General features: G+C 39.2%; 1 protein-coding gene across 1 annotated transcript in view; it reads left to right on the top strand.

Annotated features, from left to right (window-relative positions):
- The window catches only part of SHQ1 (SHQ1, H/ACA ribonucleoprotein assembly factor), a 113659-nt gene that overhangs the window by 27160 nt on the left and 67539 nt on the right, over window positions 1-18960 (top strand). The window contains exons 6-8 of the mRNA XM_045992350.1: window positions 4891-5018; window positions 14613-14767; window positions 16579-16632. Of these exons, the coding sequence (XP_045848306.1) occupies window positions 4891-5018; window positions 14613-14767; window positions 16579-16632 (337 nt within the window). The remainder of the gene's footprint in view (window positions 1-4890; window positions 5019-14612; window positions 14768-16578; window positions 16633-18960) is intronic.

Below are 18960 nucleotides of genomic sequence, written 5' to 3'. Positions count from 1 at the left end.
ATCATCTGATGTTTTTCCCCACTGTGTGACACATATCGTTTTTGATTATATATTTTTCTCCATTTGTAACTCCTTTGGATATTATTTTTACACTACAGTTTGTCGAAGGCTTCTTGAATTATTTAATAGGCTTTCCTGTTTTGCTTATCATAGCCAAGTTTTCATATTTCTCTTGCTGAGAGTGTTTTGTTTTTTGTTTTTTCCTTCCCCAGGCAAATTGTTTTTTAATTGTTGGCATCTCTTCTACTTTAACCAGTTCCTAAAATCTGCGTGTTTCCTTCTTTGGGAGAAAAATAGAAGAATTTAGTCAACACTTTAAATACTGTGAGATAAGAAAAGGTACAAAAATGATCATAGCATTTGGAGTGCCATTTTAAATTGTAACTTTTCAGTGCTGTGCATTTATTAAAGAGTTTGGTATACTGATTAGGCTTTTGGATTGATTGAGGAATCCCAAGACTGTAAGTAGTAGTGATGAGGCTGGGAAGAGGGCCACCTGCTCCTATCATGGCTCTTATTCAAAATGGCAAGCTTAGGAACAAGCATGAGAGTAAAATTTCACCCGTTTATTCTGTCATATGTGCCCTTACTTGTTCAAGTACGTGTTTGGATGAACTGCATGCTGGGTAGGTCACAGACCCTGAGGATTAGCATGAGTATAAAAAGGTCCCTGTGCTCGTGGGGCTCCCATTCTAGAAGCAGACAATATTTTGAATGTGGTAAGTGCTCTGAAGAAAAGGCACATTATTAAGGGTTTGGAGAGCGAGTCCTCTAGTGCAACCTGTCCAAAATCAAGCCCATCATTTTTACCTGGAAAGGCTTTCTGAATTTTCTCTTTGGTGGAGTGTACCATTTTTCATGCCAGTCACCCGGGGTAGAAACCGGGGATTTATCTTTGACTCTCTCTCACCCCACACTCCTAATATATCCTGAAGTGGTACTATTTATCTCTTTACTGTTTCCTTCACTCAGTGTCTCTCTGGTCCTCATATGTGTCTGCCTTAGTGCAGCAGTCGTTTTTGGCATCTCCACCTCTAGACTTCCCCAGATCCATCAGCTATAAACCTGGCAGCATTATGTCTTGTGTACTGAAAATGAACATCTGCTTAAAACCTTACTGGGTTCTCCATCGCTTAAGGCATAAACTTCTACCTCCTTAGCACAGCACAGAAAGTTCTTCGGGATCTGGACCGTGCCTGTCTCTGGAGCTTCCCTTTTGCCTCTCTGCCCATGTTTTACACTGCAGCAGTAATGAATTGTAGTATTTCTCCACTTGTGTCCCACCACTTCTTCCATACTTGTTATTCACGATACTCCCCTGTTTCTCCCCTGCCCCACCTTGCTGAAATAACTTCTACTTATCTTTTAAGACTGAGTTCCATTGTCATCCCTTGGTGCCTCCCTCCCATAAGAGGAAGCCCTCCTCCGTGCTCTCAAGTTATAGCGCATCTTGATTGTACAGCATTCTGTGTTTGTCTCCATTCCTATTACATTGTGGAGCCCTGAATGGCCAGGAGCATCTTACTGATCTTCATCTTCCTGACGCTGCTTGTGCACTGGGCACTCAATAAATGCTCGTTGAATGAACAACACTTAAAAACTTGAAAATGGGGCGCCTGGGTGGCTCAGAGGGTTAAGCCTCTGCCTTCGGCTCAGGTTATGATCTCAGGGTCCTGGGACTGAGTCCCGCATCGGGCTCTCTGCTTGGCGAGGAACCTGCTTCCTCCTCTCTCTCTGCCTGCCTCTCTGCCTACTTGTGATCTCTCTCTGTCAAATAAATAAATAAAATCTTAAAAAAAAAAACTTGAAAATAAATTTATTTTGTAAAGTAGAACATTAGGTCAACCTCATACCTTGTTCATGAAACTCTTCAACCATGGACAGTATAAGGAATAAACCATCACATTTTAAACTACTGGGACTCTATTTAAACATTTTGAAATTTTTGGAGGGAGGGCATGGAGGTGGTAGAGATCTTTTACAGACGAGATCGGGCGCGTTCAGGGTGGTATGGCCGTAGACTAGAGATCTTTTACAAAGTCATATTTTGTTTAGTTTTCTCCCCATCACTTGTCTCTTGGGGGAAATGCAGCATCTTTTCAAATGGGCTCTTCTATTCTTGACTTAGTCATCAGCACTCTAGTGTCTGGATTACTTTTTTCTTACGCTGCAAGTTCTTGCTGGGCAATTCTGTCTTCTACCTTGATCTCTGTCACTGTCTAAATGCTTGTGACTCCCACATGTCTCTCCTGAGCATCAGATTTTTATAGCTAGCTGCCTACTGCACCGGTCTCTGTATGTTCTACAAGAACATCTCAAACTCATCTGTTCCAAGCAGACGTCATTATGTCTCCATACAGCTCTGTTAGTGTCCTGTGTAGCTTTCTCATTAGAAGGCACTGTCATCCACTGAATTGTCCAGGCTGGAATGCCAGGCATGAACCTTGACTCCTGGCTCCCTTTACTGCTGCATTCTAAGGAATCTGGCTTCTGGCTCTAGGTCACATCCACCCACTTTGCTCCGTTTCCATGGCTGCTACCCTCTTCTAGGCCTCCATGATTTCTGTGCCTTGGGGCTTGTTCCTTTTTACCACTTTCCCGACTGCAGTGAGAATGATATTCCAAGACACACCAACGTCAGACCCACATGTAAAAGCTTTTAAGTGTTCAGTTGTTTTGAGGGATAAAAATCCAATAGAATTTTTTGATGTGGCATACACTGTTGTTGTCACTACAATATAATATTTTCAGCTGTTCTCAGCTTTTTTTTTTTTCCTCTCTTAAATGTGCCTTCTTGTTTCCTAGCCTTTGCTAACTATTCTTTTCAGCTCAGGATACACCTTCCCACCCTTCTTAGTCTGGTTAACTGTTAATTATGATCAGCTATTGGCTTAGATAGTCTTTCCTCCAGGGACCTTCCCTGTCATCCCAATTTCACTTTGCTGTAGATGCTTGTACTATTAGGTCATAGCAATTATATAGCACTTACATTGTGATTGTTGGACTCTCCCATGATGCTGTAAGTTCCATAAGGACCATGACTGCCTGTGTCTTGTCAGCCATGTAATCTCACTGCCCCAAATGGAGTTGGAACAGGGTAAAGAGGGTGAAGAGTCAGTGCTTTTTTTTTTTTACTTAGCATTTTAGCCATTTACTCCTATTACTTATGTTTTTGAAATATCTCTCACGTATGTGACAAAATTGATACTGAGAATTACTATTTCAAGATCATTGCTATTCAGTTTTGTCCAATATATGCTTTTATTTCCTCAAGCATAAAAATGGAATGTTTATATTGGTTAATAGCATGGACTCTGGAGTTCGACTTAATTCGGTCCAGATCCTGGCCATATTTCTTTCTGGTTCTTTGACTTTGGCCATGATGTACAAATTTTCTGATCCTGAGTTTCCACTCGTGTAAAATGGGAGTATTAACAGTTCTCCCTGCCCCTGGGGGCGGTGTGAGGATTCAAGAAAATAATGGATGAAACCATTCAGTGCAGTGCTTGGCACATACAGAATTGTAAGTTATCTATGATACTTCTTTTTAGAAAGATCTCACTATTTCAGTTGAAAGAAAAAATATTTCAGATCATAAAACTTTCAGCTAGAAAATCAATTTATGAAGTCAACTATTTCCTTGAGTTTCTTTCTTTCTTCTTCTTTTTTTTTTTTTTTAAAGATTTTATTTATTTACTTGACAGAGATCACAAGTTGGCAGAGAGGCAGGCAGAGAGAGAAGAGGAAGCAGGCTCCCTGCTGAACAGAGAACCCGATGCAGGGCTCGATCCCAGGACTCTGGAATCATGACCCGAGCCGAAGGCAGAGGCTTTAACCCACTGAGCCACCCAGGCGCCCCTTTCCTTGAGTTTCTAATTAACTGAAATATAAAGGAATTTTTTACCCAGAGTTATACCTTTTGTCACTCTATTCCTACAAATACAGTTTTCAACTTTGAATGCAGGGTTGTAATTTTTGAATGAATGTCCTCCAGGGGTATATTTTGCATGTGGCAGTTATTTTGCAAGTTAAAACTGAGAAAGTAGGGGCATCTGGGTGGCTTAGTCCGTTGAACATCTGCCTTCGACTCAGGTTGTGATCCTGGTGTCCTGGGATGGAGCCCCGTGCTAGGCTCCCTGCTCAGAGGGAGTCTGCTTCTCCCTCTGCCCCTCCCCCCAACTTGTGCTCTCTGTCTTGCTCAGTCTCTCTCTCTCAATTAAGTAAATACAATGTTAAAAAAAACCCTGAGAAAGTAAAGTACAGGAAAATTAATTTTCTGTTTTTACAAAGGTTGCTTTTTTCTTTTTCAGTAGTTTTAAGCAAAGGAACTATTAGGATTAGCAGAGTTATGAAAGAGAAATTACATCTTGGTAGAAAGTATGAAGGCATATACTAAAAAATGTGTATGTGTGTATATGTGTAGCCTTTTTGTGAGTATGCAGTATCCTGTGTTTCCTGTTGATATGTTTATTTTTCTTTCCTTGGCGGAGTTAAAAGTGTTTTCCTTTATTGTAACCTTACCAAAATACGTGGTACTTACAAAACTAGCCCAGGTTCCATGCTTCAGTCCATTGTGTGTTCAGATTTGCTTCTTCATCACATGCCACGGCCGTGCAGGGGATGGACTTACGGGGAGGACTGGTCTTCTGTGTACCTTGTTTCTGAAGAGAGCAGAAATGTCGGCTATCCCTTTAGTCAGATGCTTAGTTTTCGCTTTATGGTGATGTGTGTGACCACAAAGAAAGTAAATACAGTGCTTGTTTCCTTGATCTGTACTTTGAATTAATAATTTGTATTTCTAGTACAAATGTGATGAGTTTAGATAAAATCTTAAAAAATGAAAGCCAGCCCAGTTCTGTGTAACACGCTCGTTCACTGTTTTCTTTCCAGAGCTGACTTTTTTGAAGATGAGGCTGTTGAACAGGTTTTGAAGTATAATCCTTGGTGGACTGATATATATTCAGAAATGATGGCCTCTTTGGGGAAGAGTCAGGAGCAGGAAAATCATGCTGCATTAGGTAAGAAACTAAAAATTAGACTCATTTATTGACCATCTTCCCTGTTATTAAGCAGACAATGCTAATTGCCTCATAGAGGGAAGATACTGTTTTGGTTTGCTAATTTTGGAAATGTTGTATTTACCCTGGACTGGAAAATGCCACTCAGTGATTAGACTTGTCTTGGAACAGTCTTTTGACGTATGCTTTACTTTTGAATGATTGGGGTCCTTTAAAAAAAATTTTTTTTTAAAGTAAATTTAGGGGCATGAACACACAGGACATTTGTAGTAGTTAAATAATCTGCTTGAATGATCTGAACATTTAGGGGCACCTGGTGGCTCAGTCGGTTGAACATCTGACTCTTCATGTAGGCTTGAGTCATGATCTCATGGGTTGTGGGATAGAGCCCCCTCCACCTGGCTCCACATCCAGCAGGGAGTCTGCTTGGGGATTCTCTTCCCCTGCCCCTCCCCCCACTTGCATGCTTGTGTGTGCATGCACACACACACTCTCAAATAAATAAATAAATCTTAAAAAGAAAAAAAGATCTGTACATTCCTCTCCAGTAGGGACATTTGAGTATTAGTAGTGGTAGAAAAGATCTAGTTTTCATTCCTTTTGTTGAATGCATTTGATCTATCCTCCCCAATTTTTTCAGAATATTAATTATGTACGTTAGAATTTTAAGTTTCCAATAAATCAAGAATAAAAGGCCCATGTGTTCTGTCATACTGATTTCACTTTTCATTCTGTATTAAAAATGAAATTTCAGTGTTTAAATGAAAGGAATACACATACATGATTTGGAATATAGAATCTCCTCACTCCAGATTCCTCTTCCTGAAAGTAATCACTATTAATAATTTTGGGGTGTTTTCAGTGCATATACCCACATCTGAATATTTGGTCTAAGAAATTCATACACATAGACTCCTATGCACTCTGTTCTTCCCTTGCTTTCTCCAGTTCGTAGTCTATATTCTCTTCCGTATGGGTACTTAGGGCTCTACCTGAGCTTTAGTGCCTACCTAGTATACTGTTGTGTATACAGGTGCACATATGGCCCTTGACTACTGATGGATCTTTGGGTTGTTTGCAGTTTTCTGCATTGGCCTTCTTTGGCCACTCAGGCTGAAGTCGCTACAGGAATGTTGCAGAGCGGTTATTTTGATTCTCGGTGTAGTAATGCAGTAGTCTGTCATTTGCTCTGTTTCCATTGTTTAGCATAGTGCCTGTTATATAACAAGTACTCAGTAAATATTTAGAGAATAAATAAATGCTGCTGTCAATATTTTTGTAGTTCACTTTTGTTAAGAGTTTAGGTGATTTCTACCAGGTTGAAAAATTGCTACTTTAATCTTTTATAATTGACTCTACTGCAGAAGAGAAACTCATTTATAAATAATGACTCTTGTTACATTGTTTTCAACAAATCCTTGGTTTTATATTTGAGTTTAAGAATCTTTCAGAGACTTCCTACATTATATTGACAAATTTTCAGGTAGAGTCTTGCCAACACAATGCAGATAAGTAAGTATCTATGCCATGTAGATCTCTTTGGAAAGCTTGCTCACTCTGAAATCCTCAAGGTTATCTAGTAGTCTCAATCAGTTTCCCCAATTTCAGTGCAGTATTTTAATGAGGTGGTGTGGGTGGAAATTGGTGGTTGTGCAGTTAAGTTTTCTGCCCACAAGGGTGAGCTAGTTACCCTAAAAATCAAGAAAAGGCATTCCCTTTGATTTAAATTTTAACTTGCTCTACTTTCATCAATTGTAGCTTGTCCTTGGTCTTGTTTTCTGTGAGAGCCAACCTTTAAGTTAGGTTAGTTCTCTGTGTATAATTTTCTCAGAAGATTAAGCCAGGTCATCACTTTAAAACCACTGTCCCTCCCGTTCCTTCATCTTCATCCAACCCAGGGCATGTACCCCAACTAGTGTTTAAGGAGCAGTCATAATCTTTCTACGAAGCTAGTAATGGGGATTCATTTTTAAAAAATCACCTTTAAAAAGAGCAAGGACATGTGAGGTAAAGTAGAAGAACTTGAGTTCTGTGTCATTGTACAGAAGGTACTTTTTCCACATCTGCCAAATAGAGGGTTAAGGATGGGATAGAAACTAAAGATGGCTCTTGGGCATTAATGTCTTGCTGCACCGCAGGCTAGTTTGTGATCTTGCATCTTTCCTGGGTTGCTGCCTACCTCACAGAGTTGGCTTGGTGATCGAATGAGATGATGTACTTAAAGTTCCTAGCATGTTGTGAATGTTAGAGATTATTATTGTAGGGTAAAAACAACAGCAGGAGAGCCAGGAATCCGAATGGCTTCTCTCTGAAATTTTAATTATTGTACGTTTATAAAACTTTGAGGGGAACTTTTTTGTTACTGAGATTTTTCTTCCTTCCTTCCTTTTTTTTTTTTTTTTTCCTTCCCTTGTTCAAGTATTTGAGACACCTAGAATTGGGAAAACAAGTTAAAGTGTGGTGAACCAGATTATAATATGGGTGAAAGGGAATCAGCCAAGAAATAAACCTTGAAGTCCTCAGCCTACTCAGCGAGTGTGCTACTGCTGGATTTTCCCCTTCACTTCCTCTTTGTTCTGTGCCTCCCAGGTCTCCTTCCTTTCTGTGTCATGGCAGTGGGGTATTTTCTTTTATGCTCCCTCATCAGCCATTGCCAGGCAGATAGAACAGTGCAGGTGAGGGCTTACCTTTGATTCCTCCCCGTCATAAAATAGTAAGCTAGATTGTTTTGAATTCCAGATAAGGCTTAGATGGTGAACTTTGCTCCCTGCCTTTGCCTTGGTTGTGAATCCTGTCATTTTCATTGTAGCCATGAGTTCCAACATGGAGACTTTTATTAATGTCTTCAGTAATGATCCCAGTCTTCCTCCCGCAAAGGCTTGTGAATGGAAGTGTTAAAACGCTGTGCTCCCCCTGAGCTCTGGTTTCATGAGGACAGACTTACCACATTTCCCATGTTGTCTTTCAGCAGTTAATCCCAGCCCAAGAATCTTGGCACTTGGTTGCTTGGTATGACACCGCATAACATTTTTAGTCAATGAACTTCCTAGCAGGGACATCTGATTTGGCACCAGTGAGGCGTTCAGTGTTTTTGTAGAGCTAACTGTCAGGGTCAGCCTTGAAAGTTGTAGCACTGCAGGGCTACCCGCTTAACGAAAGGTTTGAATGCAGCACATTTTCTTCTGGTTCCCTTGATCTCTTTCCAGAAAGTATACAATATAGTCGGCAGATTAGCATTCCTCTGAGAGGAGCCAGATCAAGGATTATTTAATTGTTGACCTGTGGAAGACAGAGATATTTTGGAGGGGGATTAAGAGAGAAGGAACGATTTAAAAGTAACAAAACTAGAAAATGTTCTTTAGGTGAAGGAAGAAGGTCACTTCCCGCTTTGATGGGAGCCCCTTCACAGTCGTCAGACGCCTTGATTGGAGTTTTTAATGTTGGGAGGTGGTTCTGGGCCATTTGTATCATGCTAGGGCACCAGTTTCTTCCCCAAATGAATTGAGCTTTCAGCTGCTTTGTTTGACTGTAGATTATTTATAGAAGTATAATTAACCGAAATGTTGTGAACTATATAGCAGAGCTGCATTGTAGTGTAGCGAAGTCATACAAATGCTTGACAAATGTTACTCATGGTGGCAATCATCCAAGTATTGTTGGCGCTGCATCTGGACTTCCTCCCACTGCTGCCGCGTGGTTAGACCTGATTGTGGGCAAACTGCCCCAAGTTCCCCTTTGGCTGATAGGATTTACAGCTCCAATAAAAAAGGCCTTGGGGAGCTCAGACTTTTGTTTTCTCTAGTGATTTCTTTTTTTGTTGATATTGTTATTTATCATCTCTGGTTTCTTCGCTTGAGCTTCAGAATTTAAATATATCTGTGTATTTATCAGTGAACTTTTTTGGCCAAAATGGGACTTGAAAACATCCAGAAAAAGGTGGTGTATTTTAAGGAAGGCTGGGGGCACCTAGCTCCAAGACTTCAGAAGAAGACATTCCAGTAAGCTTTTCTTACCTATACTCCCTGACAGTGACCTGTAATATGGGGAAGCCCTTACTTGTGGGTGATGGAACATCAGAACCTGCAATTCCCAGGTCAGCCTTTACAAATTATTCAGCCTACATACAGGTATGATTACTTAAGAATGAAGGAGTAAACATTTAGATGAGTTAATGTGTTATTAAGTGGTTCTGAGCATGCTTACCTTATGATTTAGAATTATCTGGAAGCCTAGGATAAAGGCTTTTCTCAAGTGAGATAATATCATCATGAACACCTGGCACTTTCTTATTAGCTAAAGTAATGAGCATCTCAGAAACTATACCTAGGGGAATACTGTCTCAAACATTATGAAATACTAGGGGACTTAAAATACTTTGTTAGGTATACTTTTCTTTGGCAGTGAGTATGTTCCTTCTTAGATTTTCCTTACAGAAGATTGCTTTAATTGAACTGAGAGCTTCTATTTAAATTAAAGGATCTTTATATGAGCCCTTTAATGAGACAGGTAATACCTAAGGCTTCACTGGACACTTTCCTGCATTAAGTTTAAAAGTATCCACATTTCTGAGGCACCTGAGCACCAGGGTGGCTCAGTCAGTTAAGGGTCCAGCTCTTGTTTTCGGCTTAGGTAACGATCTCAAGGTCGTGAGATCGAGCCTGGCATCAGCCTCTGTGCTGGGCGTAAAGCTTGCTTGAGATTCTTTCTCTCCCCCTCCCTCTGCCCCTCTGCCCATCCCCCCACCTCCAGAAAGCTATATATACATTTCCTTATGGCCAGCAAATTAAGTAAATTCATTTTCGTAGTTATTTCTCATTTATGTAAGCAATCCTTCTGCAAATTTATTTCCTTTTTCTTCTCATACTTTTTAATCATAGGATTTCTAACATCATGAAAAAAATGATTACATAAATATATTTAAGACCTGTTTTTTTGCACTAAGTAAATTTTAATGAGTAAAAGAGTATTGCGTCTAGTAATTTCCAATAACTATATTTAAGATTCTTTCCCCCAGAGGATGGACTGTAAAACAAGGAAGCCTTCAAACAGAAAGAAGCCGTGTTAAAGCAAAGCCTCCTGAGAGAGGACTGAAGTGGGTTGGGGAACTCTGCGAGAAGGGGCCAGCATGTGTCAGTAATCATATTCTCCTTCTTCTGGCTTTTACCCAGTTGTGAGGAGCAGAAGGGCAGTTTTTGTTGAGCAGAGAACGAAAAGGATAGGGTAGCTAGCTATCAAGAGTTTGATCTGGGAATATTAAAAAAGCAATTTAGGGGTGCCTGACTGGCTCCATTGGTAGAATGTGTGACTCTTGATCCCGGGGTCATGAGTTTGAGCCTCATGTTAGGCATGGAGCCTACTTAAAATTAAAAAAAAAAAAAAAAAGCTATTTAATAATTTTGGTCTCCTAAGAGCATCACAGACAGCCAGGTATCTTGTATTAGTCCTCCTCTGCTAAGAGGCTTCTTGAGTTGGAGCTGGGCTTAGGAGTGCTTAGCTAGTGACTGCCCTAGTGACTACCTTTTTTTTTACTTCTTTGCCACTGGGGGTACTCATGGGACAAGTCCTGGATGATGGGAAATGAGTGGAAGGGCTGTGTGCACTGGATTAGGTCTTTAGAAGGGAGGCGCTTGCCATCTTATTCTGCTTTCCCATGCTTAGAAAATTGTACAGACCTGGAGCAGCTTTCTTAGATGCATAGATGGAAGTTGAACGATGGAGATGCTGACGCTTCACCAGTCCTGGATCATTCACTCAGAATATTAGCATGGGAGAGAAACTTCTATCTTATATAAGCCACTGTATTTCAGGATCTTTCGGATTGCAGTTTAGCCTGTCCTTACCTAAATATAAGGGCAATTCTAAACCCTGGAGAAAGAACCTTTTAAAGTTATTTTGGAATTAGGTTGATAGGAAGCACTGGAACTGGAAACCGGACGCTCCTCTGTATCTGGCTTAAAAACTTTTGAAGTGAATTTGAAGGTGATTGTCTGATAGGGCATGGAAGAAAAATTAAGGATTACGTTGTGAAGTAAGAGATCGGTAACATTTTTATTTAGAGGTAAGTGGAAGTATGTACAGATGGTTGAATTTCTGTAGAAATCTCTCTAAAACAAGTAGTAGGCCATGTTTTACTTCCACTACGTACTTGTACGTAGTTAGCTATTAGTTTTTCTGTAAATCTTGCTTTAAGACAAGCTGTATTTGGGCGCCTGGTTGGCTCAGTTGGTTGGGTGACTGCCTTTGGCTCAGGTCATGATCCTGGAGTCCTGGGATCGAGTCCCACATCGGGCTCCCTGCTTGGCAGGGAGTCTGCTTTTCCCTCTGACCCTCCCCCTTCTCATGCTCTCTCTCTCAAATGAATAAATGAAACCTTTTTATAAAAAAAAAAAAAAAAAGACAAGCTGTATTTTACTTTGTATGTATGGTACCCAGTAGCACTCATGTTATAGTGCTTGTTGGCTTGCCTGTATCGTAGACATCAAAGGAAACTTAGAAGGAACTTCAGTCTTACACTTGCTTACCTTACCAATGTAGACACAAAGTTTTCCTTTTTTTAAAAAATCATTAATGTTTGTTAAGTGCTCTAATTTGTTTGGTAGCCAAACATTGGTTAAGATGGTATGTGAAAAGAAATAGATTTTCTCTGTCCTCTCAGTAACTTACTGGAAATGGGGAGAAAAAATGTTTAGGAGTCACAAAAGCTGAAAATGCTTGAAAGTAATTTTTAGCAAGAAAAGCAGCACATCTATTTCACAAAGTTGGTGGTTCAGTACAGTGGGGAAAGATGGATTATTGGCCAGACTGTGTTGGCACAATTAACTATTCATCTGGAATTAACCGAAATCTTAAAACATGAAAAAGTAGCTTCCAGATGGATTAAAGACTTACGTTTTAAAAAGGAAACCGTAACTCTTAAATGAGAGGGATATCTGTGTGGCTCAGTCAGTTAAGCACCTGCCTTCAGCTCAGGTCATGGTCTCGGGCTCCTGGGATGGAGCCCTTATCAGACCGCTTGCTTAGCGGGGAGTCTGCTTCTCCCTCTCCCTCTGCCTGTCCCTCTCCTGCTCTTGTGCACATGCGCATTCTCACTCTCTCAAATAAATAAATAAATCTTTAAAAAAAGGAAAAAAAAAAAAAGAAAAGCTAAGAGGCTTCATGTACAACTCAGGAGTTGGGGAAACCTTATCGAAGTCTGTAAATTCAGAATCTATTTTTCTTAAAAATGATGCATGTATTTGTGTACATAATAAATCAGTAATTCATTGGCAAAAGATCCCACAGACAAAGTCAGTGGAGATGTAGTAGATTTGGAGGTATGACAAGGGTTCATATCTATAACTGAGTTCTTAAAAATTTGACAAGACAAGCCAGCCCATAGGAAAAAAATGGGCAAAACACAATTAAATGGTTCATTCACAGGTTGCCAGTAAACCTGTAAAGTAATGCCCAAGTTTAGCATTTGGAAAAATACTAACTGTAGTAAGAGTGATCTATCACTGTATTAGGTTTTTCTTCCTGTATAACAGATTACCACAAATTAGAAACTGTTCTAATTTGACTCAGTTTCCATGGCTTCAGACTTGGGCTTGCTTATCTGGGTCTTTGCTCAGGATCTTACAAGGCTGTGGATAAATTTGGACTCTTTTCTCTTTTCTTTTTTTCGTATGTTTTGGTAGCTAAGTTCTTTTGTGGAGCTCAGGGTCCTTTTCCAGGCTCACATGATAGCTGGCAGAATTCGATTCCTGTGGCTGTAGAAATGAGGTCCCCATGTCCTTGCTGACTGTCAGCTGGGGCCCACTCTCCAATCACAGAGCTCCCCCCACCCCCCGCCACAGTTTGCTTCCACACAACTGTGTTAAAACATGGTGAGTTTTGGTTAAAACCAGCGGTGAGTCTCTGGCTCCAGTCTACTCTTAATGGGACATAGTCATGATAGCGACCAGCCATCACCATAGCCATATTCTTTTGGATAGAGTAAGTCACAGGTTCTGCCCACATTGAAATGATGTGACTCAGTGGGTCTCATCTTAGAATTCTTCCTACCATAGTCACTTACTGTCTGTTAAACTGGAAACGAGTAGGAGAGGCTCTAATATTATTGCTGGGTGTGAGGGATGTGTGTAGGAAAGAGAGCTTGTGTCCATGACCATTAAAAAAGAAGGAGAGTTGTTGGGGCGTCTGGGTGGCTCAGTGGGTCAAAGCCTCTGCCTTCGGCTCAGGTCATGGTCTCAGGGTCCTGGGATCGAGCCCCGCATTGGGCTCTCTGCTCGCTGGGGAGCCTGCTTCTTCTCTCTCTCTGCCTGCCTCTCTGCCTGCTTGTGATCTCCGTCTGTCAAATAAATAAAATCTTAAAAAAAAAAAAAAAAAGAAAAGGAGAGTTGTAGCCTTTTAATGAAGTATTTTTTTAAGACTTTTTTTTAGATTTTTATTTATTTATATGACAGTCGGTGATCACAAGTAGGCAGAGAGAGAGGAGGAAGCAGGCTCCCCGCTGAGCAGAGAGCCTGATGCGGGGGCTCGATTCCAGGACCCTGGGATCATGACCTGAGCCGAAGGCCGAGGCTTTAACCCACTGAGCCACCCAGGTGCCCCAAAGTATTTTTTTTTTAAACAGGTGCATTTTTTAACCCAGTAAATCTACTTTTAGGAATCTATTTTGTAGAAATCTTCAGTATCCAGGGCATGTGGTTAAAGACTTATGCAGTGTTATTAACATAGCAGAAAACTGGAAGCATAGTGGATGCTCATCAATAGGGGGAGTGGTTGGATAGAACATACTACAGCATGGAATATTCTACTGCTTTACAAAAATTAGCTAAGTACCAATTGACTTGGAGAGCTTTGCCAGAGATATTGAGTGAGGTAGGCTAGGTGGAGAAAGGTGATCTAATTCTTTGGTGGAGGTGGGGGGGGGGGTTATAAATTCCCTTGTATATGTTTGTGTGTCTGTATAACATTATATGATAATAGAGGGAAAACATGAAATGATATATAGTAGATATTTAATGTAGAGGGGGCTGTCAGTGAAGATGGAGAAAGGGTGACAGGCCAAAGAAGAAAAGATCCACTGTTGAAAAGAGCTGTCCTCTTCCCTCAAGTGAAATATGTGTGCTATATCGCTTTTTGTGTATAGAGAATATCAATATACTTTGCCCTTAACATTGACTATTATATGAGAATAGTTCTATTTCTTAGTATAGACCTTTCACAATGGATAATGAATATTTACAGAGTGCTTTACTTAGCTATTATGTTTTCAGTTCTTAAAATGTCCTATCTTTATTTTAAAGTCGGTAGCTCCAGCATTTAGATGTCTTGAATACAGGACAGTGTAGCAAAAAGGAGGCATCCTGGAAATAAGGAAGAGATATGGGTTAGACATTTCTCCTTTATTTAGCTCTACTAGAGTTTGAGCAGATGCACAGCCCTTAGTAAAACTGTGAAGTCTAGTTTAAGAGTTCTTTCTATATTCAGAGTTAAATAACTCCTATTTCAGTTTCTATAATCGAAGTTCTAATTTTGAAAAATCCTCCTCACTGGGGGTTTTACAAAACTGAATGGAACATTTGGTTTTTAAATGCATTTTTTCCCTAGTGTCTTTTTCTGAAGAAGAGAAATACCAGCTGCGAAAATTTGTCAATAAATCTTACCTCCTGGACAAGAGGGCTCATCACCAGGTGTACTACAGTTTGATTGACATCCTTCTGGCGTATTGCTATGAAACTCGTGTCACTGAGGGAGAGAAGAATGTAAGTGACTGTATGTCTCTGCATCGTGGCGTAAGTGACCGGACTAAATGAACTGTAAGACATCCCTCCTCCTGTCGAGAGTAAGAGCTGTTGTGATTAGTTATTCAGGGGCTGCTCCTGGCAGAGCTGCACGTGCGTGTCAGTGGTGAATTCCAACATGAACGCATAATGCCTGCTTGGTCTTTTTTCTTCTCTCTGGGCATCAGTGTCTACCAAGTAGTGGATCGAGGCAATAAAGCTGAGGGTAGAGAAAGGTTATCCCGAGCTCTCATCTCTTTAGGAGATGACTTGGCCAGAGAAGAAAGCTGTTTCCGCGTGACACTTGACATTGACAAGAGGTAAACTTGATCATTCCTGTTTATATCCTTTGTCCAAGCTGTCCATTAGCAGACGCAAGGTATAGCTTTTTACAAAAAAAAGGGAATCTGAGCGTTTACCTGCAGGTGTCCCTCAATTTATACAGTAGATATGCTTCTGAAAATATTAAATGTAAATCACATTTTTAAAAACTTGAATCGTATCTTTTTTTGCTATTGAAAGAAAGCTTGTAATAGTAAAACCTTTTATAAAGTACATTATTTCTTAAATGACCATTTTTAAGTAATATAAAATTTATTGTATCTCTTCTTAACTCACATTTGATTTTGTAAATGAAGAGCTAAGCTTCTTTCTTACCTATATCAGTGATCGTATATTTAAAAAAGACTGCACAGCCAAAAAAATGTCTTTCCAGTTAATGTGCCCCTGCAGCTGTTTATAATTATAGTTGCTCAAGGGTTATTTTCCAGCTGAGCATATGCTTTCCTTTTTTACAAATTGCACAGATAATTCATATCAGTATAAAAGGAAAAATATACATATGAAGAAAATAATTAAAATTTCCTGTAATCTCAGCCAATCAGAAATAGCTAGTGTTAAGAGGAGATATATCTCTTCCAGTCTTTCATTGTGTACTTGTGTGTAAGTGTATTTAAATTGGGTCATGATGCATATTATTTAATCTGCTTTTCTCAACATCATAGCGTTAGCATAGTATTAGGATTATAATTTGATATGTGCCAAATTTTCTCTTGTTATGATTCTGAAAATTTCAAAGGTGACTCTTGAGATTTGCATTTGACTCCAAAATGAATATTAATGAGTGTATCAGGGGTATAATATTGCTGGAAATGATTTTTGTTTCCACTCATCTTTTAAGGATACTGTAATTGGGGAAAATATTTTCTTTGACAAAGAAAGTACTTCACATTATTGCTTAAGAAGATGAGTGAGAGCATTTAGTTATGCTCAATGAAATTTACCATTTTTGATTCTTCACATATTTGACATCATGAAGTCTTGCAGCTTTAAGACCTCTAGAATGTGCTTATTCTCTCACAAGCATTTGCTGAAAGGCCAAATTCTTGAGCAGCTTTTTAAGTGTCACAGTCAGCACTTCAACATTATCTTTGAGTCCTTCGGCAGATTAGAATGTTTGGGAGGCAAGTAACTTAGTTGAGAGGGACAGAAATTGAGGAAGCATCACTTTGCTTTAATTTTTAGTTTCAAAGCCCCTGCTTATTTGCTCTTATGTTCTGGTGCTCTTATCAGTGGAAGAGCTTTACTTTGTGAAATCCCAAGGAAAGTAGGCAGAAACTTGCCTTTGATAGCTTCTGCAAAGCAATTATTTTTTCCTCAGTCATGGATGCTTCTTAGTTCTCATGTATGTCAATGCTACTGAGATACTAGTTGAATAAATAGGTATATTTACTTTATTTTGGAATGACTTTACCTCTGAAATGACAATACTCTTTTCTCCAAAACAAATAAAGGTTGAATCTGCATGGAATATTAGAAAACTGAGTCCCACACTGTGCTGGTTCGAGGTATGATTTGCAGTTGCAATTTTTTAGATTTTGTTTTAAAAGTTATTTTTCTGTTGCCATTCATTTTGGGTAATTCAAGGAATTTCTTGACTTTTTGAAAGTGGACACTTTATTATGCAAGTGTTTTTTTTCCATCTTTTTAGTAACATTCTCATTGCATTTGTAACTCTAATGCTAATCATAGTATACGAATGAAGCTAGATAAGATGTTGTGGAATTTGGGAGAAGGAGAGCACACTTTGGAGGAAGAGCCACACATGGTCTGTTGGGGGAACAGTTAGGGTGGAGTTAGAGCATATTTGTAAGTTGGTATATGTTGGGGCTCAGAGTTCAAAATTGGGCAGCAAACCTAAGTCATAATTCTACTAGCTGCCATTTCCTGACCATCAAGGACCGTGTTAAGTGTTTTATATATATTATCTCCCCTGTTCCTTCCGATAAGTCTGTGAGATAAATATTATTGCTGTTTCCCAGATGAGGAAACTCAGATCATGTAGTTTAACTTATCATAGGCCCTACAGTTAGTATGGTCAGAGCTGATAACCCTTCTAGTATAGTAATCATTGTTTTTATATCTGTTTCCTAGAAAATAGTTGTGTAAGTCTTATCAAAGGATGCTATTTTAAAATTTACTAGCTCTGAACAAATTGTTCAACATCAAAACCATAATTAAAAGTAGAAACTTGAAGAATGTGTCGTATTAGGGGCACCTGGCTAGCTCACTCAGTGGAGCATGTGACTCCTCATCTTGCCGTCATCTGTTCAGGCCCCACGTTGGGTAGAGATTACTAAGAAAGAAAGAAAAGAAAGAAAGAAAAATTAGCATTAAAAAAAAGTGTCAGTTTAAATAGCTGATAATTGCATCAATTAAATCAACTAGATTTTGGTTTTGGTTTTTTTTTTCCCGGTTTAAATCCTAGATACAATAGATTGTTAAGTTTTAAATCAAGGTTGTTTCATGGCAACACTTTGTTCAAATAATGGATAAGATGTGAAAAGGAATTAAGACATTCACCTTTGTCAGAGAATTTTGCTCCTCCAAAGAATGATCCATGAACCAGCGGCTTGACCAGCATCCTTAGCTGGGAACTGGTTAGAAAGACAGAATCTCAGTCCAGACCCACTTGAAGCAGAAACTGTAGCAAGGTCTCCAGGGATTCGTACACATCTTAAAGATGGAGGAGCACTGCTCTTTAGACTTCGCTTGGGTTCTCCTTATTGCCATGATCAGCATCGAATGGAGAAACTGGTTTTTGTGATGATTGCATTGGTTACTTAGGTTGAAAACAAAGTAGTTGGTGACTAAGTAATTTTGTAGTTGAAGTTATGAAAGGCTGCATGAGTAAATTCACCTACTTACGATTTTACTTTGAAATTTTTCTTGTTTTTGAGATAACTTAGAATTGCCAGAGATATTAAGAGCTATTTTTGGCAGAATTTTTAGAAAGTTTGTAATTCTTTTTAGGTATAAATTGTTCCTTGTCAGATACTCAGTATTCTTAATCAAATCTCTCACTCATTAAGGATTAATACACATGGAAATTATTCTGCTTCCTTAGTTTTACTTTTTATATTATAATTTTTATATGCAGGTTACATTTTTTAATACAGTTTTAATCAAAATCCAATTAAAAAGCAATTTTGCACAAAACTGCCTTTGTCTAGTGGTGTTGTCAGTAAGTTTTGAGTTGCTGGTGGTTTCTATTTGCTACTTTTTAAGATAAAACATTTTTTTTTCAAGGCGCTTTGGTGACTCAGTGGGTTAAGCCTCTGCCTTCGGCTCAGGTCATGATCTGAGGGTCCTGGGATCAGGCTCTGCATTGGGCTCTCTGCTCAGTGGGGATCCTGCTCTTCCCCCTCACCTACTTGTGATTTCTGTCAAATAAATAAATAACATCTTTAAAAAAAAACCACAACACTTTTTTTCAAGAAATCACTTTTTTCTTTGATAAGTGAAAGCAAATTACCAAAGTAAATACCATATATTTACCATGTATTACTCATGCCGTAAGCACCAAAAAAAAAAAGAAGAAGAAGAAGAAGAAGAAGAGGGAGACCGTGAACACACTTGGCTGATGAGTTCCACATCTTTCATCTACACTATCTTGAATGGTCCTAGAGGACAAAAACATGAAACATACATCATTTAACAATGTCTTTTATGTGCATCTGCATTTCGTTAGTGCCATGTGTTTTAGATTCATATTTGTAATTCTTAAAAGACTTTTTAGAACTTTCCTGCTGCATATGTGATTTTTGAGGAGCATTTGTGATACCTTGATAAAGTATGAGAAATTACAAAGACTTCAATTAAGTATTTTATTGTAA

The sequence above is a fragment of the Meles meles genome, chromosome 20, assembly GCF_922984935.1.
Source record: "Meles meles chromosome 20, mMelMel3.1 paternal haplotype, whole genome shotgun sequence".
NCBI lineage: Eukaryota > Metazoa > Chordata > Mammalia > Carnivora > Mustelidae > Meles > Meles meles.
This window is presented reverse-complemented; position numbering and strand designations above follow the sequence as displayed.